This window comes from Larus michahellis, chromosome 4 (genome assembly GCF_964199755.1).
Source record: "Larus michahellis chromosome 4, bLarMic1.1, whole genome shotgun sequence".
In the NCBI taxonomy this organism is placed as follows: Eukaryota; Metazoa; Chordata; class Aves; order Charadriiformes; family Laridae; genus Larus; species Larus michahellis.
Genome location: NC_133899.1, coordinates 50,543,570 through 50,570,557, shown reverse-complemented (window position 1 = coordinate 50,570,557; position 26,988 = coordinate 50,543,570). Strand labels below are relative to the sequence as shown.

Genomic DNA, 26,988 nt, shown 5'->3' with positions numbered 1-26,988 from the left:
CTCTTCTTCCCTGCCTCAGTTGGTTGGAAAATAGCGTGGTCCAGGAGCACCTGCCAGCTGTGAGACATACAGACTGGACCATTATAGTCTTGTCTTTTATGAAACAGAGATACTTATGGGATCGTCAGCCTATTCACCTTTGGTAAGAGAAAACCAGTGGTGGGGCAGGAGGATCGGTTTGGCTATCTTCGTTGAGATTCGTTAAAAGCAAATGCTTGGGGAGTTTTGATCCTTAAATGTCAAACAGGTCTGCAGTGGTCAGATTAGCAAGAGCAGCAGATAGTTAGTCCTGGTGAGATGAAGATGTATCTGATCATCAGGAGGGGAAATGGTAGGGCTCCCTGCTATTGCCACGGCGAAACTGAGTAGAAACTGAAAACTAGGAATTGTTGACTGCTGGGTTTCATCACTGGCCTCTCTCTTGGCTCCTTGTCCTCAGGATTGGTTCATTCGAGCAAACCCGCACAGGAAGATTGGAACTGGAAGGAAGAATCATGAAAGACCGCACAGCGCTGAAGACGAGGTACTGTACACAGGGCAGCTTCTGGGTTGCAGGGAGAGGGCTGTGGGGTACGAACAATGGTGTGCTACCTGCAGTCTTCCATTAGCCTTTCCTGTCTCTCCCTAAGCTTAACTGTTACTAAGAGAGGTGATATTTTTTAACGGTTAGTTTAAGGGAATATTTGTTTCTTCTGTGAGTGCGCTCTCCAGAGCGGAAAACATTCACTGTGTCTTCAGGGTTGGGAAGGTGAGGAAGGTGATGCATTTGTGGTTCAGATGCTGGGCAAGGAACCGGGAGAGCTGGATTTTAGTGTGACATCAGTGTAAGGTGGTAGTTGTACCTCATAACACCCAAGGCTCAGTCTTCAAATTATTTTTCCTTTGCTTTATGGAGGCAGAGCAGCAGATAAAATAGATTATTCTGCGCCTGCCACTTAAAATAATTCTGAATGCTAATTTTTATGAAACTGAACTGGTACAAGGTGTTGGAGGGTTCTGAATGTGGTACATACTGGATATGTAACAAATTATTCCCTTTTCTGAGTAATGGCTGTTTGAAATGATATTAAATGATAACCTAAAAAAACTTCTAAAAATTGCAGGATGTGAGATATTTTCCCCCTGAGTTCCCTGAATCTGGTCCCTAGCTGCGTTCAGTGCAGAAGTATGAGGCTAACTCTTTGCTAGATTTGGGAGAGCAGTGAACTCCCTACCTACTAGCACTGTGGAGTAGTAATTGGTTTTGTGTCTGCATATTTTCTTCAGTAATCTCATGGATAAGTTTTCTCCAAATTCCTGGATATGGATGGTACTAACGCTGAGGATGAAAAATTAATTCTCTGTATTTGGGATGAAAAACTGAGCTTTCAGCAGTTCAGATCATCTATTCCTATCATTCTCTCTATCTCCGGAAACATTGCAGCCAAAAATTTTGCTGAGGTTGACGGGTTTCTTCCAGACCTGCTGGTTTTGTTCAAGTGGCAGTTTCTGAGAGAAAACTATTGGGTTGAGAATTTTTCCAGTGAGCTGTAAATAGCATCTAGCCTGGTGACTTACTGCTTTTTAGATGGTTAATCTTCTCCTGTCAGGACACTGACATACCAAAAGAAAAGGTACCACCAGGAGGTCTAAGTTTCTCCAGTCTCTCAGAAATCACGATGTTTTGAAGATTTGATTGCTTCTTTCAATTTAATTAATGGAGCTACTGCTTCTGTATGTAGTATTTTACTTCTGATGTTCAAGATTGTCTTGTTTTTCCTGTAACCAAGTAGACACAGGGCTGTCTGTAGCTATGGTAGGGGGTGGAGGGAGAAAACAAAAAACGGAGAGGGTTGTGGGGCCTTCAAGCTATTCCCCCATAGAGCTCTGCACTATGGGATGTCAACATATTGCTGTACCTCAGTTCTCCTCCTTGGTAAATCAATCAGGTCAACCTAGTGTTCCTCCATGTGAACAGACTTTAAAAATAATTTATTATGCAAAAGTCCTGAGTAAGCCAGGGTGTTCTGGATCACCTATTTGTGCTTATGTTGTTGATGTGTTGGGTTTTTTTTTGTTTGTGTGTTTTTGTATTCGTATGCAATTGTAACTTTTATTCTTGCTTCTTTTTGTTTAATTTCATAATCTAACACACTAGCAATTTTACCCTCATCTTTTCAAATCTGCAATTTGTTTTGTGTTTGCAACTTTCCATTTTCTTACATTATTTAGAGATTTTGTGATTCATGCTTTCTTCAGTTCTTGTTTTCCTCCAGCTCCCGGTTAATGTACACATGTCAGTTCTGCGTTTTGTGGTAACATGGTTTCATTTTGATTAATGTAGACCTTATTTATGGATGATAGGTTATCTTTACTCAGTGTCATACAGAGGCAACAAAAAAAAACCCAAACAAACAAACAAACAAAAAACCCCAGCTGCTTCTTCCTTTTGTCAAATTTGCACTGAAATGCTTGAGCTGCCTTTACAGGGAGCCGGACCTACGTGTGAAATGGAAGAAAGCCTACCCCAAGCTTCTGATTTCAGCCTTTCTCCTGCTGGCGTAACCGAAGAGCTCTGGAGTTCCATACGGGGCTGTTCACTTCTAGAACCATTCTCTCCCTTTTTTAGTCACTTATTTCCTTTTAAGGGTCAGGTATTTTTTTTATGGTGAAGGCCGTTATGGCGTTACCTATCCCACAGCCAGATTGAGCAGTAGCAGTGATACCTTCACGGGACATTATAAAATGGGAGGCTATCTGTCCTGTTCCGCAGTAATGTTATGCGGCAGATGGGCACCCGTCCCTGCCAGAGGAAGGAAGCGTCCTGTGGTCCCCCAGCTGGCACACCGGGAAGTGGTGTGCTGTAATCTGTTGCATTTGGCCTGAAATTTGAGGAGCAAACCCTGTAGTTTAATGGTAGCTGGATTTTACAGGGGCGATTATGTAATGACTTTTTTTTTTGGTGAAAACTATGTTGTGATATTTCTTACTACTCCCTGCATTAAAACTTAACCTCCAAAACCTAAATCTTTAGAAAACTTAAACACAACTGGTTAGTAAACTAGCTGGAATCTGACATTACAGAGTATCAAATCACAAGAAAGTATTTCTTCTCAGAAATTGTCTCAAATAATTAAAGTGAACTTATATTCACTGTGTTAATGAGAGAATGGCCTTTGCCATGCTATAGTATAGGCTGTGTTACTTATATCTGAGTTACTTGCTAATAATGAAGGTATTTTTCTCATTGTTCTGCAGCCAGAAGTGCCTCGGTTATGCTGGCTTACTGTAAAAATTATAAGCATGAGAAATCTCCGCAAAGCAGATCTGTGTAAGTATTAGCAATGGCACATTTATAGGTTAACCAGAAAGTCGCTGCCACCTGAATTTAATGCTCTTGTACAGCTGCTGCTTGGATTACAGTAATGTCTCAGGTTTTTTTTGTCTGAAGAAGTTGTATCTGTTCTCATTTCTGTTTAGACTCAATTAAAATAATTTAGAAAAATGTTAACAACACAAATGAAATAGAATAGAAATTCTATGTCAGGAAAGAAGTTATCCTTCCCTTCACTTGCTGCTCGGTGATATTTCCCTTTCCGCACACTCTTCAGTTCCCCTTTATGCACCGCTTGTCTATTTCCCTTCGGAGAGGGGCATATTTGTGGAAGCTACAGCGGAAGTCGGTAGTTGTGTTGGGTGCTTCTGTGTTTGTGTCTTCATTGCTATATCAATCACAGTGAATGACTTGTGCATTACAATTAGGACCAGGTCAAAAAAATCCCCAAAACTAAATTCTTCATTTTTTTGAAAAAAAACAAGTTTCAGGAAGTGAAGACGTATATGAATTTGTTTGGAACCTGGAAAATATTTGAAAATAGAAGCAAAAAGATCAGAAGAGAAGGAATACTTCAGTACTGTTGAAACTGAATATTTTCGCTTTTGTTTTCATATAGAATTAGTGGTTTAAAATTGCCTTTTGTTTGGAATTGGTATAAATATAGATAGAAAAGTTAAATAACTCTAAACGCACGCCTTTGGGTCTAATGAAATACTTAGGACTCCTCAGAGGTTAATCTTTCCTCCCCTGACTGAGCAAAAGACATAATAGAAAAGTACTGCTGTGCTAATTACGCACCTTTTTGTTAACACAGTGAGCCAAACTGATTGCTACATCAGGCTGTGGCTGCCAACAGCTTCATGCCGGGAAGCCTGGACAAGAACTGTACGCAACTGCAGAAACCCTGTCTGGAATGAAACTTTCCACTTCATGATACAAAGTGAAGTAAAGGTAGGATCTGCACCTGTGACAGGGAGCAGATGCTTTCTAAAGGGGACATCTTCACCTGCTGCGTGCAGGCTCTTTAGGAGAGCCTTGAGGCTCACATAGGGGCTTGAACTCAGTTCTGCTGAGGGGTAGGATGGTAACGGAAAGGTACAGAAAGCAACAGAGACGGCACGACAGATGCTGTTTCCTACCAGCAAGTAAGTATGCAAGCCTTGGTATGGATTCTCTGGTGCCCTGACTGGTCTCTGTCATCTTCTAAGCACTAGAACCCCATGAACTGGATGGCGGGTTTTACAAACTCTTTAGAGGATTAGTTATGTTTTCTTGTATGCAACTGTGAAGGCATTTTTGCTGTATGTTGCCATGAACTTGTAACACCCGCTTTATACAGCAACAGTGATGCCATTTGTAAATTATAGGAGGTACCATAACTTAATGCTGTTTTTTAAAAATTTTAAATTATCTCTTAATACTAACCATTCCATCATTAAACAGGCGTACTTTCAAAAGCCTGATAGTCTATAAGAAAGCAAAACACACATTCGACTTACAGCCTTGTAACAGAAGCCTGTAATAAAAGTCTGCCTCATGCTTTGAATGAATGTAAGCTCAGCGGGTTATTGATCTTCTGGAATAAAGTTGAATGCTTCTTTCTGTCCCAGAGCAGTTGTAACAACTGTTAAGATGTTTGCATAGTTAGCAGAAATAGATTAGCAGTCAGAGCGTGAGTGATAAAAGGTCTAGACACCAGTTCAGCTTCCTGTGGTTTACTAGTGCTGCATCTTCTCATGCTCCTATGGGTAATCTGAGCCCTGGGGAATTGCAAGGGGAATCACTACAACTAAAATCTTGCTAAAAGGGCTTGTTAATATGCTTTACCTTCCATTTGTAAAGGGCTAAGAGTTTACCTTCTATTATTACTTTCTGCTGATGTGCCAAAATTTCTCAAGATAGTAATTTTGAGTCCACAAAGGATCGTGATGAACGGCACGTGTAATCTCTACTCTGTCCAGTGCATATCACCATCATGCATGTCCCTCATGCTACCTTTCTTTTGAGCTCTTGTTCATTGCCAAGTCTGATGATTTACCTCTTCTAGGGTTAATCCATGACTTCGCAATCTGAACTGAGCTCCACGCTGTCGCAGGAGTCTGTCCACCTTGAACAACATGAGAGCTGCATGCTGACTCTTGCTAGACCTTTCTTTTGGGCTCAGTAGTCCCAGAATGTGGCATTAACATCCTTCTCTGCCTCTCTCGTCAGAACATCCTGGAGCTGACGGTCTGTGATGAGGATACTTTTACACCAGATGACCAGCTTTTGACTGTTCGCTTTGATGTGGCTAAAATCCAACCTGGAAAAAGAGTTCACCTGAATTTTGAGTTGAATCCAGAGGTGAGAAATGAAAAGACAAGTGAAATTAAGACCATAGATAAAATAATATTCTTCATCGGAATTTTGTCACAAGTTACTTCCTTTATTAAATATTAGAGTTGTTCTCACACACAAAGACTTTGTTAAAAGGACCTTATTAAAGCACAAAGTTAAATGCTCAGGGTTTAGGGGGGGTCAGAAACAATCACCCCTCTGTTGTTACTGCAATTAGATGCAAAATGGCTTTCCTATTCTGATTATTTCTGACATTTCAAAAATGTCCTTTGAAAAAACCCAGAGAGAGCAAGCAAGAGTTGAAAATAAAGAAGCTGGTGGTTAGAGATCTCGTCGCTGTTGTAGGAGACTGACAGAGCAGGGATGGGAACAAACCTGATCCCCTTTCTGGGCAGCTGCCCTGATGCTTTGGCCAGTAGCTCACTAGGTGTACGTCCTCTCAGCTTCACCAGGGTTTTTTTCCTGTGCTTTCAGGCAGCATGCGTGGTAAACGATTATATATTCTCATGATCATCTCTCAGGTTTTTTTTCCTCCTTCTGATAAACAACAACTTTTTTTTTTTTTTTTTTTTTTTTTTGAATTCTCAGCAAGATCTCTTGTTACAGGGTTAAAAATTTCTTTCAGGAGGGCTGAGCCAGTGCAGAATGCGTAGGGGTTGATGAATGAGAATCTCCTCATTATTTTATTCTTTTTTTCTAGGTCAATGTGTGACCTAGGGGTTTTATTTGCTGCATATGTCTCTAAGGGTATTGTATTTGGTTCTGTTAAAGAGGGGATAAAGATTTTCCTATGAAATGTCTGGTGGGCAAAGTTGCTGAGAGGACAGGCGGAGAAATAGCACCCATCTTTTAAGAGAGCAAAATACGTACTCAGATTACTTTCCACAAAAAGTAACACCTTCTCTGCTTGGAGGCTGTGTAGTACCGAGACTTCAGGGCTTTTCCACACTTCTGAGCAGGGCTTGAGTTTACAGTTCCTAGGAATTGAGTGCGCTCTGTTTATTTCTAAACCACTGTGTCAGACAGGCTGTCTAGAAAACAGCTCCTGCCCTTTTTTTTTTTTTTTTTTTTTACATTACTCTTGCTTTGGAGAGTGTTTATTTACTACTCTTCTAGAAAGCAAATCCTTACTAAGGATTTCAGTATACCTGTTCCAGCTGACTATGGCCTTCTGTAGGAAAAGCCTGATGTGAGTGAGATCATTGGAGGTGTGATCCAAGCTGTGAGTTTGCTCTGAGGCATGTGCAGAGTTGGCTTAACCCATTGGCTTAGCAAGGTGGAAGTTGGGGAGATAAGACAAGGTGAGCTGTGTCTCAGGAACTTCTTGGTCAAGCTTTCCTTATTCAGATCCCAACTCCTACTCAGGTGCCCATGAGGCATCACAGATTGTGGTCTCTACATGGATTCTTAGAACACTTAGGGTTAATTTTTTTTAAAAAGTGACTTAGTAATGGGACATGCTGGGCAACCTTAATAATAGGAAGTACTGCCACCTGTGCCCTTAATGGTTTCTTTCATCTACCAAGGTATCTCAAAAGGAGGGCTGAGGAGGCCGGATGGGTAATGTCAGAACACCAGGATTGCTTCCTGCTGTGCCTCTTGCTCACTGTGTGGTATAACAGGTCTTTCCATTGCTTTGCTCCAGGTTTTTCACCCACAAAAATGTGAATGGGACTTAATAGAAATAGAATTTGTGGGAGTGTGTGTGTACGACAACATAAGAAAGATGGGAACATAAGGCAGGCACGATTAGGCAGATGTTATGAGCCAGGGTCTCCTGAACATTGTTTCTGCTGTTCTTTGGACAAAGTTGGAACGGACCGTCACTGAGTTTGGATAGTATAGACTGGTCACAATCTGATGCTTGATCAAGTCTATCTTGCATCTCTGTAAAGTGATTGCTTTCTAAAATCCATCCCTTGGCCTTCTGTTACAAACAGTTGCAACCACCTTAACTTCTCATGAAATGGAGACTTTGGGAGAAATAAATGGCGAGAACCACCTGCTGCTGGGTTACGTGCCACAGATCCAGCTCTCAGAGAAGCCACCTGAGATATCTCATTTACTGACATGAACTAGTAAATACAAAAATACTCACTTTTCACCTTTACTGAAGTGGTGATTTTACCTTGGCAGCTACATTATCAGACTTAACACAGTTTTCACAGTCTCTTCGCAAAGTTAAAGTATGTTGTGCAGCCAGACAGAAGGGATATTTGGCAGTAAAGGTTAGTTCTTCTGATTATGAATGAAAAATTTTACCCTCACTTGTCAGAAAAAGATTTATATCTTCCACTAATTAGTGTTTTCCTCCCTGTGGGTGGTATAGAAGATCTCTCTGATGCATGTTTTTGTGTGGTATTTCCTGGATTGGCTGTCCCCCACACAGACTGATCCAGCAAATGGTGTAGTAAAGTAATACAGTTATTCAGTCCCTCTCACGTTGTTGATGTGTTACTCTGCTGTTCCTTGCTCTTACACTCTTCCCCCTTTTTCATCTTGATTTGGCCTTTTTGAGCTCTTTCCCTCATTCCCCTTCACAGATTCACTCGGAAGCGGGAACTCTTTTCTCTTCTCCCCTTCACCCTGGCAATTTTCATTTTCCAAGTTGTTTTCTTCTACCATCTCTTTTTTTTTTTAATGTTTAGTCACTATACTTTGCAAATTCTTTTGTTTTAACCCAGAAGTACTCAGCATGTAGGTCCATTTATTCTCAAGTATGTTCTCCTACATCATTCACCTGTTATACCTCCCTTCCTCGGCATTCATTGACCCATGTCTCATCCTCTTAATCGGTGAATACTGGGACCTTCATTCCCTATTCCATGATACTTATTCTCCTTTTCCCCTTCGGGAGACAGTTGGTTTGTAAACAGTAGAGCGGTGTGATGAGTGGTGAGTCACGAGCGGTGAAATGAAAGGGTGGCCAAAGAAGGCCCTATCCATTTACATTATGATGCAGAGAGTGTGGGAATAGCAAAATATTGCAAGGAGGGTTATGCAAAATTATCAGAGCTCTATGAAAGTAAAAAATTTATTTGTTCATTTGCCTTAAATGAAAAATAAATCTTATTTTCAGAATCAGGAAGAACTAGAAGTGGAATTTCTACTGGAAAACATGTGAGTGAAGCCCAAACGTTACAGAATTTGTCATCAGAAAACTTTGTATTTTAAAGAGAGTGGTAATGCAGCATTGGGGAAGTGGCTACATGTACGTGTGCGCAGACACCCCATTTCAGCATCTTCCCCATGGTTGCTTTTCTGCCCTGAATCTGGTGAAATCCCTCCTTGAGTGACAATCTCACTTACTATTTATAGCTGAGGGTGGGTATTTATTTTGTAATTTGACCTAAGGAGAGATGATGCTGATCAGGGGAGGTAAGAAGAGGGAGTGTCCCTAGGAGCTATGTGACCTCTGATGCACCTCCAGCTATGCACCTCCGACCTGGCAGTGAGCATGAGACAGAGGTGAAAGATTAAAGTGCTGATGGCCATTGGCAACTACACAAACTGAGCTCAGGGAACTATTTGCTTTTAAAAGATTATTACTCATATACCCACTCTTAAATAAACCTTTTCCTTTTTGCTTTTCAGTCCAGGGGTATCTGAGAACATCGTTACTAATGGCGTACTAGTGGTAATTGTTTTATTTTTTTACGCTTATGTTCTTATGGTAGGGCAGAACCGAAGGATGCAGTTGGAAGTACTATGCCTTTAGGCATAGCCTTTACTCTTTTTCAGATGAGACACGGGTGCAGTTGTAAAGTTTTGAATTCGGTTATGCATGTAATGCATTCTGTGTTGGGAGGGGCTTGGACCAGCGTTCTGCCACAGTGCCAGTGAGCTGCTCACTGATGAAATGGTGATAAACAAGAAAACTTGGGAAGGGAGTGAATCCAGTGTCTCTGCAGAGTTTATTGCTGAAGGTCTACCTTGAAGCCAAAGGCTCTTTTCACACTATGTCCAAAGTACTGTGCGATGCTCCCGTGCTGCTACTTCCTCCTATGCACCGCTCTCTTGGGGAGTTTCAACTTCATACCAAAGATGTCGAAGTACAGGCCCATCTGTCCAGTTGTTCTGCAGAGTTGTAGGTATCCTTCAGCTCACTTTTCTGTAGACAAAGTTTAAGGAGTGGCCTAGATGGGGAGAATAATTGTGTTAACTGTTGGGGATTGAATGGTACTTAAATGTAATGGGACAGATCCCCAGCTATCTTGTCTCCTTTGGCCACATTATTGCTTGCATGATTTATACAAGAGAATCAGCCTCTGTAATTTCTTCATGTTCACAGGACATCATGGCCAAGCCTGTTGTCTCCACAAGATCCCTTGATCCTCCTTGAGGATCCTGAACTGTTTCTATGACTGGTGATTTTATTGCTTGTCTTTTCCAGTCTCGTGAACTTTCCTGTTTGGAAGTGCATGTGAATGAAGCAAAAAAGCAGAGCCCTTACACAAGTGAGGTTATTGATTTAAATTGTTTGTCACTGCGTTTTGTGCTATGGTAGATGCTGCTGAATCTAGATAAATATTTAATCTGTTTTCATCTCTGTTTGTATCATCGGGGCTGCTTGGGGATTGAGGTGTTTCCTGAATTACCTACTTGCTAATAGTGAGAATCCTCTGGAGATGGCGTGACAGCGTAGCTTAAGGGGAACTGTGGAGGTGGCCGGGAGACTCAGAAACATCACTACAGTGTGATGGAACTGAAATACCTGTGACGAGAATGGGAAGTAAAATAGGAGAGACACGATTATCAGGAGCGGAAGCACTACGGTGGAAAGTCAGGGGGTGTTGAACGTTGCCAGTGGCATCCACTGGTCTGACACATGCTCCCCGTCACTTGGTGGGGGAGAGGTTTCAATGCTGCGCTGGCCTTTTGCTGCGTATTCAGTCTGGCCCTTGCTCACACTGATTACAGGGGAGGAAAAACATTGTGGCCCAAATTAATGTTGACTGTGCTAAGGCTGAAACTTCACTTGTGGTATTTTTATTTGTTATTTTTCAGGACTAGATGCAGTTAACGTTTCTCTGTGGTTTGCTGCTTGTTCTTAGGGAGAGATTTCATGTTCGCAATGAAAGGATCCTATGAAGAAAGGCAGGATGTTTCCATAGGTCCTCGCTGCAGACGGGGAAGCAGTGAAACAACCATGTTCCACTATGTCAAGCACAGTCAACCCAGACTGCACATGACGCTGCCAAAGGAGCGTTGTTTCTGTGGTGTATGTTTTCCTTGTGGATGGTGATAACAGCTAAAGTAACTTCTGGGAGAAAGATGATGAATTAGTCCTCCTCTGGTAGATTTGTACCTATGGATTGTAAATAATTTTCTCCTTGTAACAATTTTTTTTTCCCCCACTTTAATTCAGCATGGCTCAGCTAGGAGAGAAATGGATGTAAGAAGTCCCGTGGCTGTGCCTCTCCATTCTCTGGACTTGGGGAAGAAAGTGACAGTGATGAGAGTGAGTAACCTTTGACGGCTTTTGAAATTATTTCAACAAGTGTAAGCTATGTCTATGTGATACCTGGTCTGTTATTAATTTTGTTATTAAAAATATACTAGCTGAGTTATATGTATGCTCAGCTCTGCACACACTTGAAAGTACAACTATTATTCAGGGAAAAGTAACATATTCAGAATTGCTGATTGCTTTGAAAGTATTTTAAAAGCAGGATCCCAGTGATGGTGGTGTGCAGAAGACCTGAGAAGAGACCAAAGATTGATTTGTCATTAGACTATATACCTGAATAATTGCTAATACTGTAAAACTTGCTTTTGCAAACTTTAAATTCTGTTTAAAATTTATGGTGTTTTCATTCTTGATTCTCAGGGTGAATCTTATGAGGTGTCTGTGAAGGAGGAAGATGGGTAAATATTTTATTTCTTCTGAATGATTATTTAAGCCATCTCCTATCCTTTCATAATACCATCTTTAGATTAAAAGGAGCTACAGCTTAAACTAGCTCATTTTGAAACCAGGAATAAAAATTGTGTTCATTAAAGAAGACTAAAATATGGTGAATTGTTAATAAAATGATGCATGCTTTTAAATTGGTTGGTAAGAGTTCAGCATGGAATAGATGGTAGGTAGTCATAAAGTATAACTGGTGACAATGTTTTTCCTAATGTTGATACTTAAGAGTCCCTCTGTCTTGTAACCTGTATCTATAATACATACACGTTTATATGTAACACATTTCTAACGTGTTTTTAACACTGTCATGCATTTACCAGCCCTCTGCAGGTCGTTTTTCAATGAAACAAGTGGACAGTAATTAATTTCTTGACTGGCTTGCAATGATTTTCCGAAGGGCAACATTACCCCCTACTGATGAGTTAACTACATTGCAAGCACTAATTGCAGGCAGATGATAAATCAGAGATTTTACTGAACATTGATTATGAGTGACAGAAGGGACAAAATAACCTTTTGGATGAAAACCCCCTGAAACAGTAGCACTATGAAAATAGAAGTTATAGAGTTAATGATGCACGTGATGTTCATAATCAGGTACAGATATGAAGGGTTACACTTAAGAGTTGTTTTCTGACTCAAGTATTTCCAGCACAAGTTCTTAGCAGAGATAAGCCTAGCAAGGTATTAGGGTCGTTTTGCCTAAAACGTTTTCTCTTCAGGAAACACATACAAAACAAGAGAACACGAAGAGGTGTCCAAATTTCAGAGCTCGATGTGAAACAGGAAACAGCTTGAATTCAGTTATGGTCCTTGTTTTTCATCAGCAGAGAATTTGATTCATTTAGCTTCTTCATTATTGTGTGAAATAGTTCAGGACACAATTCTGTTTAAAATATCCACGGGGCCTGTGATACCCATATACCTGCTTTCATTTGCACAGGGAAAGATTCATATGCATGGAAGTAGCCTTACTTTAAACTGGTTTATTGTTGCTCCTGGTTTTGCTTGATGTCTTAAGCAGTAGCTCAAGAAATGGCTTACAGGTAAATGTGTCTTCTTCTGTTCTTATGCTCTAGTTGCAAGAATTTAGATTTGCGGTTGGGGTTTGACCTATGTGCAGAGGAGCAGGATTTCATCTGTAAAAGGAAGAAGGTGGTTGCTGCTGCTTTGAAAAATCTTCTTAATCTAGATGAAGACCTGCAGGAGGATGAGGTATGTGGGACAGCGTCTTGGGAACTGGATCAGGGAACACCCTGGATCGAGAGTCAGAGAGACGCTCTTCTGCAACAGGGAGAACATGCCCTTGTGGGATTTCCTCTGCTGCTCTATTCAGCTCCCAGCACACCCATCCCTTGATGCTGTGTGCAGGACAGCATTTGTCAACCCAGTCAAAGTGCTCATGAACTTAAATAACAAGTGGAATAAGACTTGTTATTAATAAAAGAGGATAAAGTGTTATATTAATTAAAAAACAAAAAACAGCCTCCCCAAAGTAGATTGTAAAATGCTGTGGGGACGAGATTAAAGGTAATGGCAAGGTATGTTTCTAAAAATGAATAAATATGTTGTGTCAGTTTTTGTTAAGGGCTGCCTGTGGGGCAAAGGGATAACGCCTAACAGAACTGCTGCATCCTTGAGGACAGTAAGACCAAATTGCATATAATGTTGATGTCAGGGAAGGGGGAGGTAATCTAGGTAACAAAGAGGATGTTAAAATAAATCTATAAAGCTTGGCACCATCTGCCTGGAGAACAGAAAAAGTTGCAGGTAAACTTAGACGAAGAAAAAATTATGCAGGCAGCTTTCGCTCTGCTCCTCTCACCTCAGTTTTACTCAGGATTTTAAAATGTGTTTTGAGGGAAAAGATGTGAGGAAAAATGAAAAACACCCAGAAAATCTTTACAAATCTGAAAATAGATTATGCTGTACAAGAGCCATGCTTACGACTTCTGACTTGCCGAAGCATCACTGATCAGGAAGATGCTTTCAGCATATGCCAAGTCCCACCAAATTTTACACAACTTAAACACACACCTAAGTGCTGACAAGGAGGAGGTGAATTGAGTCCAAGCCTACTTGAATCAGGGTGTTGCTGTTACTTTTTCTGCACGCCCATCACTTCTCTATTTCCTCCGGTAATGAATGACTCTGTGCCTTTGTGTGTTGAGCAGGTGCCAGTGGTGGCAGTCATGACCACAGCAGGGGGAGTGCGGTCCATGACGGCTATGTTTGGCAGTCTTCTGGGTCTCCAGGAGTTAGGTGTTTTGGACTGTGTCTCATACATCAGTGGTTTATCTGCCACAACATGGTAAGGAGCATCGGGCTTGTGCTTGCTCTTTGTGTTAGCAGAGTGATAACCTGGTGAAGCATATTGCCTTGCTGAATTTTACTCGGTGTGATGCTGGGACTCCTGATGCTTGGCTTCCTTTTAGTGCTCAGCCTTTTCATGGGACCGCTCAGTGCTGTGGCCCTTACCTCCTTTTAGCTACAAGAGACAAATGTGTGTGATAACTATTTCCGTAATTGCACAGAAACTAAAAGAAAAGAGCACAAGCCAGGATGGTTTACCTGAATCTCCCTGCAGTTGAGTGTAGGTGATAAACCCACCTGCAGTTTTTCTGTGTCTTGGATACGTGGCTTTCTGCTGTGCTGTATGTTTTGAGTTCCTCCGGGGGGAGGGACTTGTTTCTGTCATAAACTTGGTGCTTGACACGGAGAATGGAGGGGGAAACGTACGGTTTTTGATGAAAATTCTGTATGGCTCAGCTCTATTTCTCATTTCCCAGAGTTACATGGCAGGAAAGATTCCTACGGTATGTTGGGGGGTAGAGGTGTTTCAGTCTTTCTCTTTGAATGAAAAGTGGTTGTTTATGGCTATCAATGAGGGACTGAATAGGGCCTGATAAGCCCAAACCTGGCATTTTCTTGGGAATGTAAGAAATAGCGATTGTTTCCAGGGGGAGAAGTAAACTTTTTGATTGCCAGTGCAGACAAATCAGATTTTAATCATGAGTCAAGAAAAGATGCCATAGACGTGTAAGAGGAGCAATGCAGCTGGAGTCCTGGGACCTGCATCTCTGAAAGGACACAGATCTGATCCCTGAACACGCTTGACAGCAATGAGGAAATGAAGGCAGGGAAATACTGTTTTCCCTTGCTTTGTGTTATCTCTTGGGTTATCTAGTTGCATGCAACACTTCAGAAATCCTCTTGTAATATTTGTCTGGATCAACTCTTATGCGACCTTGAAAAGGAGAATTTAAAAGACAAGCCCCGAGAAACACAGAGTGTGACGCTCACAATGTTGACTGCCTTTGCACGACTAGCAGGGGTCTTGGGCTTTAAAACGTTTTGCCTCTGGAGGGCTGCTCTAAAAAGATACATGAGGTAGAACTAGAACAAGCGGGGTGGGGATGAGAAGGGATGACTGGAATCTGCCCAAACTCTGGGAGCTGAAATCCCAAGCAGACTTGGCCCTCTGTGTGCCAAGTCTGAGGTGACCCGCCTGCTGCGTGCCCAAGGAGGGCAGTTCTCGCTCTTCTCCAGGGCAATATTTGCTGCTAAACTCCTGCTGAACGTTTCACAAGGCATCTGAAATAGCTCAGGGAACCGGCCTCAGACAGAAGCTGCAGCTTGAACCTGGACAATCAAAGGGTAATTCTAGTAAATGCTTGTGTTAATTATGGGTGTTGCGTTATTAGTCTCTTGATTGTGAGAAGAAACAAGCTAGGATGAGTTTGAATGTACCCCTGCAGCAAAAATGTTGTTGTATAGTCTAAGTTCTGCCTGAGCTTTGAGCTGCTCTTCCAAGGTAAAAGTTGGAGGCCGAGAGCCTTGTGTATCCTGAAATGAAATGCTTATGTGTGGTATAAGCCCATGAATTGTCATGTGCCCGGTCATGAACCGCGGTATGTTTCTTTTTACCAGGACCATGGCAAAGTTATACGAAGACACAAATTGGTCACAGAAGGATCTCGGAGAACCAATTGGTGATATCAGGAAACATGTGATCAAGAGCAAGCTGCACTGTTTCTCGTTGGATCATATGAAATACTATGAAAAGGAGCTTTGTGAAAGAAAGCAAGAGGGACACAAGCTGTCCTTTACAGATTTATGGGGACTCTTCATTGATTGTATGCTACATCATCAGGTATTATATTTCCATCCCTTATCCCGGTGGATTTCTAGCTTTTCATGTCTAAAGTTCTGTATTCGGTTATAGGAAAGGCTCTCAAAACTTCTGAGGGGTCTTTCTTTGGCTTTTTAGGAGAAAAATAACACGGTAAGCCTAAAATGTAAGCATCTAGGGGGAATGTCTGAGCATGTAAAAAGTCAAGGTGTTAATGAAACTGATTTCCCATCTTTAATTTCAGACCAAATGAGCATTCTAGTAACACACAGAGAAGAGGTGGCTCTAACAGAGCTAAGTTCAGGCACAGCATTATCTAGCCATACCAGCAAACAAAGCTGTATTGAATGAAATAGGCCCTTGGCTGACTTTTATCCGTAGCACCTCCAAGGTAGCTAAATATCTTTTTCTTTCCTTAAAGCACGTCATATCCTAGTGACTGCGCAGACAAGTTTCTCACATTTCACTGTATCCGTCATTCCAAAATGCCTGGAAGCATCAGTGATAATGCTTTGGCAAAGGTTGATGACAGGGGACACATGAATGCATTCGTGCGGTCAAACAACTAAAGTACACAGAACAAAATCTGCTGAGGTTTAGGGGAGGTTTCATTGATAGTCCATGCTTAAACACCGCATTAAGTCGATGCATCCTGTTCATCTTTTACAACGACTCCTGTTCTTTGTAAATAGGAAAGTACTCAAAAACTCTCTGATCAGCAACTGGCAGTAAATCAGGGGCAGAATCCGCTGCCCATATACCTGTCCCTCAATGTCAAGGATGACTTTAGCACTCTGGATTTTAAAGGTAATGGTTATTATATGCTCTTCTATAGATCTAAGTAGTTTTCTTTTAATGCTGGGTGAATGTCAAAAACTTTTGCAGTAAGTCCAAGCTAATAAATCTTTTAAATAATTTCCTTTTCCCCTGTCATCAGAATCTGGATTCTGACTTGGATGAAAAACATGCATCCTAATACTACACTAAGGAGATACCTGTGCAAAGACACTGCCCTGTTGGGGGTGGAGGTGCCTTTTGCTGGCAGCCTTGAGAGCCATCACTCATGGTCTTTCTCTCTCTGGTCCCCAGCTACTCCTCACAGCCTCTTTCAGCTGCTGGGGTTCCTGCCCAGGCAACAGTAGTCCAAGAGAGCTGTGCAGAGCTGGGGGAGGAGAAGGGAAGTTGTGGAAGAGTGTGATAGTGGAAGGCAGCTCCCACCAGCGAGAGAGGGATCTGAGGAGGAGCAGCGCTCTGTGCCCTGATCAGTGTTGTTGATCTCCGGCTACTTCCATGGTGTTTTCTGGCCCAAACAAAGCAGGAGGTCCTGCAACTGAACCTGATCATCTGCTTCTAGGCACAATCTTCAGTACCCATGTGTTCAGACAAGGTTTGAGTGGGTTGGTCAGAGTTTTTTGTTTTTTTTTTCAGCTTCATGAGGCAGTGATTATGGGAGTCTTAAGAATGAACGGTAGCTGGTGTCATCACTGACTTAGAAGAACTAAAACTGCCACATCTTGAGCAGGGCCTTAGCAATCGATGGACTTTCAGTCCCAATTTTTGCTTCCTGGTACAGAAATAGACCTGAACCCCAAGCTGAATAGATTTCACAGTGTTATATAGGAAATAGATTTAGCTTTTGCTTTCATCAATCTAACATGCAATAAGTTGAAGGGAACCTGTTTGTTTCAAAACATGGTGGTTTGAACTGTCTGTCACCAACCTGCTGAAGCTACAAGCCTTGTTTTTCCAGCTTTTGATTCTCTAAACTGCTATTTTTACATGTGTTCAGGTGTCTGCAATAAGTCTTTCTTGATGGCTTATTTGCAGAGTGGGTGGAGTTCACACCTTATGAGGTGGGTTTCCTGAAATACGGGGCCTTTGTTCGTTCAGAGGATTTTGGTAGCGAGTTCTTCATGGGTCACCTGATGAAGAAGATTCCAGAGTCCCGCATCTGCTTCTTGGAAGGTGATTTACTATGCAGAAAAACATCACCTTTATAACCACAGAGTTGGCATCTAATAACTACTGGTCTGCAAGCAGCAGTACTAGTATACTAGATAATGTATCTGGTGTGATTTAAATCTCAAATGAACTAGCCAAAAGTGACAGAAGAGGAAGCAAATTCTTGATACAAATGCAATTAATTTGCTGAACTTCTTAGGTTAGACCAAAACAGAACACACACATTAAAACTGATCTTTTGAAGTATTTAAAAATCACAGTCTGACTTTTATAAACACCCAAGTTTCTAAAATGACCTAGTCATAAGCCAGACATTATGTGGAATGGTATGGCATTTGACATTCGTACTAAAATTCATAATATTTCATAACTACACCAGTGCTAATTTAAACAACCACAGAGACTGAAGCCAAGAAGGTTGCTGTAGGTGTGCTCTAATAAGTCAAAGTAGTATTAAGTAAGGCTTTTTTTTTTTTTTTTTAAACTTTCAAGGCACATGGAGTAATATATTTTCCCAGAATTTTATGGATGCTGTCTACCTCTCGGGTCATTCAGAGGACTTTTGGCACAGATGGACCCGAGGCACTGAGCATGACATTGGTTAGTTGTTTGAATTACTTTTCACTTGCATCTGCATTGTCTTCACACCTTTCTGAAATATGAAACCTGGCATTTGGTAAAGGGTTGGTTTTTGTGTCCTGTTTCTGGGTTAGGTGACACCAAGCCTTCGGGAATGAAGGAAAAAGAGGAAAAAAACATTGTGCTGCTCAATGTGAAACATCCCTGAGGAGTTCTGTTAGTCAGGAGAGGGTTGCCATGAGTCCTTTGGGGAGGGAGAGGCCAGGCAGGGAACAACAATGTGATGCTGTGGCACTGAAACCTGCCTCGGCCCAAATTCATCTGCTCTGCTTCACAGACGGGGCTGTGGTAGTTCAGCTGCCTGGCCCCTCTTTCTTTGTTTTTATTAGTATCAGAGAAAGACTCTAAACAAACGCAGACATATACCCTTTTCTCATTCTTTCTACAGAGGAACACCCTGCTCTGCCCAAGAAGCCTCATGAACAGCCAACTTGCTTATCTGTTCCCAAAGGTTGCCTGTCCAATACTCTTCGAGAAATGATGACTGGGCGGCCAGTGGTTTCAACTTACCATAATTTCCTCAAGGGCTTGCAGCTACATAACAAGTATTTAGAGAACGAGAGCTTTTGCATGTGGAAAGGTAACAGTAGTTTTAGATGCACCTTTGGAGGCGATTTGAGTGCTGATACTTGCTGAGGACAAATATTTGATAAGTTTTAGCATAAAGGCAATTGTTGATTAATATTATTTGATTTATATGTCTGTGGAATTAGTTTTGCTGAGTCCCAGATGATTTAATGCTCATCTTGTCTCTGTCTTGGAGAAGCTACAGCAGGTTTGCTTGAATTCTGGTCTTCCTAGGAAAAGCTGCAAAAGGATGACTTACAGCTTCCACTGAAGCTAAATAGCCACAAATTTACACCATTTGAAAAAGCAGCTTAATATATCACTTTGGATGAAGCTGAGTTTCAGAACTGCTCCCTCTTACGGATCTCAGAGTTGAGCTGTAGAAGCTAAAATTGAGTCAAAGACAAATATTTAACTGGGCTTTGTGTCAAAGACAAATATAAGTGTGGGCTGCCTTTTCTTTCTTTCCTTGTTACACTGATTTGGGAAAAAAAAGGACTTGGTTCTGCAGTTGTTAATTGATAATAGAAGTTTTTGACTTTCAGACACAGTGCTGGATTCTTCTCCTAACCAGCTGAATGAAATGGGTGACTACCTCAAACTGGTAGATACAGCTTTCTTCATCAACACCAGCTGCCCACCCCTTCTGAGGCCAGAGAGGAAAGTGGATGTCATTCTGCATTTAAATTACAGCGGAGGATCACAGACTCTGGTGATGTTTTGAAGTAGTGATTCTTTATCTGTGTGACCTCAGCAGCTGAATTACCACATTTCTCTCTCTCTCTTTTTTTTTTTTTTTTTAAATTTTAGAAAATGGTCTTGTTTTTATTAAGTTAAATGATCGTATCAGTCATACTGCTCAACACTGTGTGTGACCATATTATCACTGTCTCTACTGGGGCTATTTTCAGTTTTTGGGACACACACATGGACACAGACACATAGAAGATTACCTATTCTGTATGTCTGTGCAGATTTGTCATTGTGGTACCAAGTTCCACAAAAGTTATTTAACTAACTTTTGCAAAGTAATTAGTTAATACATAATTTTGCTATTTTGAATGAAAATTTGGAGCTTTTTTTTATGTTTGACTCTTGGTATTTGCATAAGTTTCAGTCAGTTTTTCGTTTTGCTGCGTTTGAAGAAACGTTGAGGGGGTATAGGATTGGAATTAATGCAGTTTATTTGTACGAGGACATGAAGACATTGATTGTTAGATGCACTGAATGCAAACACTCAAGAACTTCTAATCTAAAACACCACGTGTAATCAAAATTTCCTGATCCAAATCTTCTTCTCTGACCACTAAATCACAAAAATGATCAGAATTTCTTATAAATTTCAGAAAACAGCAATCTTGCTTTAAAGATGTACAGTGTTAGCAAATGAACCGAATTTCTATTACCCAGGTTATACTAAAAAAAGAGGGTATGCTTGTTCTGGTGCATAGTTAGCCTTATTTGTAAACATATAAATCAATCACAGATTACCTAGTGCAGAGAAATATCAGTTATGGGGCTTGGTAGCCTTATTTCAACCTCTCTTTGTGTTTCTGCTCTCTGCTTTTTTGAACCAGCCACTGGACCTATTCTCAGAGTACTGTTTGGAGCATGGGATCCCATTCCCTGGCACGGAGCTGAGCCAGGAAGACCGGGAACACCTGAAGGAGTGTTATGTGTTTAAAGACAGCTTAGAGGCACCAATCTTGGCCTATTTCCCACTGGTGTGTGATACCTTCCAAAAATACAAGGCACCGAGTAAGTTAAAAACATTAATCAACCACTTTTTGATGTCGTCACATCCAGTTTATCCATTGATTTTGTTACTCTTCTAAAACAAGAGACTGTCAAGCTTCTCAGCTGGCTAAGTTATCGTATTCCCGGTCCTGTTGTGATGGATATATTGTTGGACAACTAATCAGCGATTTAACCGAACAGTTTCAAAATCAAAAGCATGAATAGCTGCAGCTTGATGCAAAACCCCTTATCTGGCATCTGGAACAGTTTGCATTCCTTTGATAATGAAGGACAGGAGGCAGCTACTAAGTTATACCCATTAGTAGCTAACACTGTCACTTAACAGTCTTGTAATGAGATTCTACGTTTACTTTGTTAACTTTCTTTACTGTTTACTTTGAGAATTGAAAGTGCTGAAAACACATAATGAAGCACAGGATTTGCCAGGGCAACAAGCTGCTTTGATATCTGTCACTTTTGAAAAGTTCCCAGATTATTTTCTTTAGTTCAGCAGTAAAATAAATAGTGATTCTTTTTTTTTTCTTTTTTTTTTTTTTTGTTTCACCAGCAAAGCTCCTTGTCAGATTCAGTTTCAGTTTACAAATGATTTCGCATGCATCAGCTCCAGTTTTCTTGTTGCTAATTTAGTATGCCACAGGAAACTTTCATCAAAAACTGAACAAAAATCCACGTACCAGCTTCTTGGAAAAGACCTCATGTAGGTCATCATCTTACTTGTCCTGGTGCATGTACTTAAAATCTCAGCCACCTGAGAGGGAGAATTCCCAATCCAGGAGCTTCGTGGTGTCATTTTCTATCAGTTGGTAGAAAAGGAGCTGTCATCTCAATACCCAATGGAAAACCTAAAAATACAAAATTCCAAATCTGCAAAAGTGAAATATTCCGATGGAAAACTTTAATTTAGAGAGGAAAGTATTTTGCATGGAAAGTTGTTCTGCCAGTCAATTCTGGATAGCTGTGACTGTAGTGAAGCAGGAAAGCAGTGGATTTTATTAGTGCAGCAGATGTAGTACCTATGCAGTGATTAAATCTTGAACGTTTTTCCAGAGAGAATTCAGTTTCTTGTGGCTGTTATTGTGTATTTTGCATTGTCTTTCACCTCAGTAACATTGCTGTGTTGAACTTTGCTACGTTCTTACTTCAGATGTGGAGCGGGGTCCCACAGAGATGGAGCAGGGAAGAGTAGATGTGTCCAACTGTATTGCTCCCTATGGCACCGGTCTGCTTACATATTCTGAGGAGAATTTCAACAAGTTGCTGAATCTGTGCAGCTACAACATCCTGAATAATAAACATTTAATTCTTCAGGCTTTGCAAACTGCAGTGGAACGAAAGAAGCGCTTTAAAAACTGTTTGTCACCTCAGTTGTCTAAAAGTTCTTGAAGTATATTTTGATGAATCTCATCAGAAGGAGATATACAAATGTTTTGGTAATGGGATATTCATTAAGTAATGAATATCAGGGAATAATAAATATTCAGGGAATGTGAATCCATACAAAATGAACATCCGTGTTAGCTTGTTAAAAAAAAAAAGTATATTATTCAGTACTATGTGTGAGGACTCATGCTGGTTCTGGCATTAAAGTCATTGGCAAATCATGATTACTTTTAAAAATTCTTGTTGCTGTTTTAGGGAATGGAAAGTCAGTTGTAGAACTGTAGGGCCCTATTTGGATACACAGCCATATAAGAATGAGATTTCAGCCTCACAAAAGTCTATGCCACATTTGGAGGCAAATCTTGGTGGTATGTGGTCTTTGAACCAGAGAACGAAGCAAAGCCTTGCCTTTTTCACAGATCTCTGTGACAATAAGGAGCAAACCAGATACGTCTGCACCGGGAAATGGCAGGCTGACAAAGAATGGAACTGCATGTGATGTCTTCTATTTTCTCAGTATCTATCTGTCAGGCGGAAGTCTAACCTTCAGTGAATTTACCTGCATGGCTGCCATTGCATTGAGTCTTCACTTTTGATGGACAACCCCAGAGTGATCAACATATAACAACCTGATTTTTTCTGCCAGCTGTGATAAAAATCATCTGACTGCATCCATTTTTGCTGAACTTCTCTCTGAACTATTGCCTACCAAGTAGATTTTGAAACTGAGGGTAGTGACTAAGTTTTCAAGTTCTACACTTAGTGGATTTGAAAAAACAGTTTTAATATGCCTTTGGGCATACTTGTCCTGGTTTTAATATGCCTTTGGGCATAACCACATCTTCATTTATCAATCTGCTGCGAGCTCGCAGATGTTCTTGATAGCAGCAAAATCTGCAATACCAACTCCTTCGACTTCTCCAACATTATGATGGTCAGTGTGTGGCGGCTGCTGCTGCAGTTTTATTCCCACTGCCGTGTAAAAGACAGACAGGGTGGTGTTCACGACAATTTCATTCTTGTTTAAGATAAATGCTTGTTTAAGAAAATATATATAACTGGTCATTCTTAGATCTTATTTTCTCTTGTATGTATCGGTATACATACAGTGTAATAGCTACCATTCAAATACTAAGCACTGAAGCATAATCTTATTAAAAGTAAGAGTCTTATAGATGCAACCATTGAAGTATGATTTATTTATATTTTTTTTTTATTAAGTTCTATGGACTCAGCTCAGCTAGTGAGTTGATCTGGGAAAAAAATGCTTGTTCCTTATCGGAAGGATAAAAGAAAAGCTGCCACTTCAACAGTGGAAAATGAAAAACAGAAGGAAATTCTGTTTTTAAGAGTACAGATAACTGGGATGATAATGAGAGGTTTATAAGTCCAAATACTGGTATTTGCAAACACCAGGTTATTTATTCAGTAACACAGAGTGCAGCATGTGACTAGCACTGTATATGTGTCTCTATTCTCATCAGCCTTTTCTGTTCCTCACTGCGGTCATTCATTACACTGCTGTGAGTATAAAAGAAAATAAAGTGCATCCATCTGTATGCCAGCAGTATGACCATATTACCCTGGGAGCGTAGCATCTTGTGTCTCCCTCTCATGCACTGTGGCCAGAAGGTAATGGGGTCTGTCATCCAGTCTTACAGATCTTGGTTTATTAAGCAAGAGACAACCTCATACTTTGTTACCTGGCATCCCATCCCTCAAGTGTGTCAACCACAGCACTCAGCTTGGTGTTGTCTGCAAACTTGCTGAGGGTGCACTCGATCCCACTGTCCATGTCCTTGATGAAGGTATTGAACAGTACTGCTCCCAGTACGGACCCTGAGGGACACCACTTGTCGCTGATCTCCATCTGGACTTTGAGCCATTTGACCACTACCCTCTGGATGCGGCCATCCAACCAATGCCTCATGCACCGAAGAGTCTACCCATCAAATCCATAGCTCTCCAATTTAGAGAGAAGGATGTTGTGGCGGACTGTGTCAAAGGCCTTACAGAAGTCCGGATAGATATAGATAACATCCATAGCTCTTCCCTTGTCCACTGAGGTAGTCACTCCATCATAGAAAGCTAGTAGGTTGGTCAGGCAAGACTTGCCTTTGGTGAAGCCATGCTGGCTGTCTCGAATCACCTTCCAGTCCTCCATGTGTAATGAAATGGGGTTTTAAAAATTTGATTAAATTTTTTTTGCTAAGTATCTTAAGCATTTAAAAGATTTTCAAGATTTCATTTTTGCAGCTCCAGGAAGATGTAACAGATGCAGTGCAGTCTGTGCCTGGTGTATTCCACTGACTGGTTTTTGGTGGTTGCAACACCTGTCACTGGGCTTTCAGCTTTACTCACCCAAGGTGTGGTGTGGTGATGATGTGTGTTTTTGGCAGTAGATCCAGAAAATTAGGATGGCTTAGAATGAGCTGAGGAAAGGGAGTCCATTTTAAGAAATCTGGGCCTGTTGAGCAAGCCACTGAAAAATCTTAGCCTGCCTGAATTGTCTAGCTCGATATTTTGACTTGAAGGAAACTCAAACTGGTGTTCGAGTTGGGACATGTGTCCAAGGATCTAACAGTGCGTGAGGCTAATGCTTTCCCTGGGCTCGCCAAGCTCGGTGGTCTTACCTTGGTGGCTTGTGAGTTTTCTCCACAGTGAACTCATTTGATTTCTTGTATGGGGAAGGAAAAGCTTATTTTTCTGTCCTATTAAATGGCATTATTAAATTATTTCTGTCCTATTAAATGTTCATGATGTTCACATTGCAGCAATACCTCAGAATCCTGCCTGTGATGTGATGAAGGGCAATGTAAACGGACAAGGGAAGAGGTGTTTGAGTGCCTTGCCAGCTTTTAATCAAAAATAGCAAAGGAGAGACATTCAGTATTACTGGTGCTGTTTTTTAAGGAAGGAGCTGAGGCTCAGTGACATATCAGCTGGATTTTTCAAAGTGATTCAGCATTGGCATAATTGTTCTATTTAAGATCCAGGTACGTCAACAACAATTTCTTTGTTTGAAAACACCTGTTTGTGACCTGTCACACAAGCTCTCCTAAATGTAATGGCATGATCCTGTAACCAATTAGCTGTGAATCTTTATAGTCTCTGTTAGGACTCAAACATCTCCTAGGCTGACTGTAGATGAAGTTACCCCCCTTTAATTAGCTGGTGACACAAGGTGACTTCCTAATATTCTGAGAATTGGTTCAGATTCAAATTGGCTCTAGATTTCCCTGTAAAGGTCCTGGGCTATGTGTCTTTCTGCATTTATGCTAAAGGAATTACTGGCTAATTAGCTGACACAAGCAGGCACTGGTATTCCTCACACCTGTGCTCTGATGGGGTTAGGGAAGAGAAAAAGCTGCGTGAGCAGTGTCTGAAGCATTGAACGAACCTGGAAAGGTCAGGCAACTTCAGACTTGCTGCAAAGATGAAGAGAGATGCTGCTGGGTGCTCAGATCTACACGGCACAGGGAGAGGCAGAGGTAAAGGTTGTGCGCTACCGCTTTTTGAGACAAGAATTGGATTTGAAATTCTGTTGCAACAAAACTGAAGGCAGGATTGCATATATTGGGAACAGCTGGGCCAACTGATGATTTTTGGATGGCAAAACTGCCCAGTTGCTTCAGGTGAGTCAGTAGGTGGAGTGAGATTTTATCTCTCCGAAACATATCAAAGGCATGTGGAATCACTTTAATCAAGTTTCTCAATAGTTTTTTGAAGGCAGAAGTCCTCCTTCATATATGTCGTAATCAGAATAGTGCCTTAAGTAAAAATATAGTCCCCCCACCCCAGTCAGCTAGCGTGATCTCTCCAGTGACTGATTTTGCACCTTTCATTCTCAGGAATTTAAATTCAGATTCAGATTGAAGGTCTCTCCTGCTTACAAATGGATGATACAGAAATTCTCAAATTTCTTTCTCTAACCTGTGCCACCTGTCAATTTCTTCAAGAATGCTTTCTTGGGCAGTCCTTTTTTTCATTTTATGTGATTTTTTTTTTTTTTTACCTTATGTGATACAAAACATCAAGGATATTGTAGAGTATTGAAGGACAGGTATATTGAAGGTGTTGTATGTATAAGCATGAAAATAAAATGCCAAGGTATTAATGTGAAACTTATATACATATATAACATTTTTTTTTTAATGCCAGACAGTTCCTTTAAATTAGTGACAGGTCAGAAAGTATCTATCAAGAGCTGAATTTTTCAGAGACTGAAATCTGGTACCATGGGGAAGGAAGTGACACTCTTCATCCATGGTAAATCTCCTTGTGTGCGGTGAATATTGAGTTTAGGCCCATTGTGTAACAGGAATTTGACTTGGACTGCTTGCTCTCTTCTTTGATTGGCAGCATGAGGTCTGTGTAGGTTTTGTAGCTTAAGGAATCATTTAAAGAAAAAAAGAACAAAAGGAAAAGAAACTGAAAGGCTAGAGCCAGGGAAATTCCCCAACTATAGATCTGACACTATATTTGTTTATTTGTTAATTAGCTTTATTTGTTAATTCTGTGTATTTCTTTTCTAACGTGGCATTTAGCTATCATTTTGTAACACCTCTAGCATGTTTTTGGATATTTACCCTTCTCATTATGTTCAAGGTGTTTAAATGATGACCAACTCCCGTTGTCATCCCAAAGGTGGTACAGGGATACTTTTCTCTTGCAATAGTATGAAATCCCCCATTAGTCATACATTTCTGTAGTCTTGGATTATCAGAAGGTGACAAAGTGATACATAAGATAATTGTGCGACATTAGATGCAGCTGTTATTGCTACCTGCAACCTATTGCACTTAGATATACAATTATCTGAATATCATGTTGGGGAAACTTGTGCCTGCAACGGGGTAGTTCAGATGGATTTTGACTGCCTCAGATTAGCAAGATACTTATATTTGCTCTAATTTGCCTTAATTAAGACACAGATACAAAATCATGTACATGTAAATGCACACTACAAAGTAGATGGAGAGC

General features: G+C 40.9%; 1 protein-coding gene across 1 annotated transcript; it reads left to right on the top strand.

Annotated features, from left to right (window-relative positions):
* Window positions 1-115: 115 nt before the first annotated feature.
* LOC141741584 (cytosolic phospholipase A2 epsilon-like) lies at window positions 116-22,232 on the top strand. The gene is made up of 21 exons (XM_074582431.1): window positions 116-142; window positions 440-523; window positions 3,238-3,310; window positions 4,131-4,267; window positions 5,528-5,659; window positions 8,733-8,773; window positions 9,248-9,290; window positions 10,047-10,110; window positions 10,708-10,874; window positions 11,022-11,114; window positions 11,484-11,521; window positions 12,647-12,782; window positions 13,742-13,878; window positions 15,498-15,720; window positions 16,392-16,506; window positions 17,527-17,664; window positions 18,154-18,261; window positions 18,689-18,880; window positions 19,413-19,579; window positions 20,445-20,625; window positions 21,770-22,232. Exons 1-21 carry the CDS (start codon window positions 116-118, stop codon window positions 22,006-22,008), a joined length of 2,535 nt encoding a protein of 844 aa, XP_074438532.1. The 3' UTR covers window positions 22,009-22,232.
* The last annotated feature ends 4,756 nt before the right edge of the window (window positions 22,233-26,988 follow it).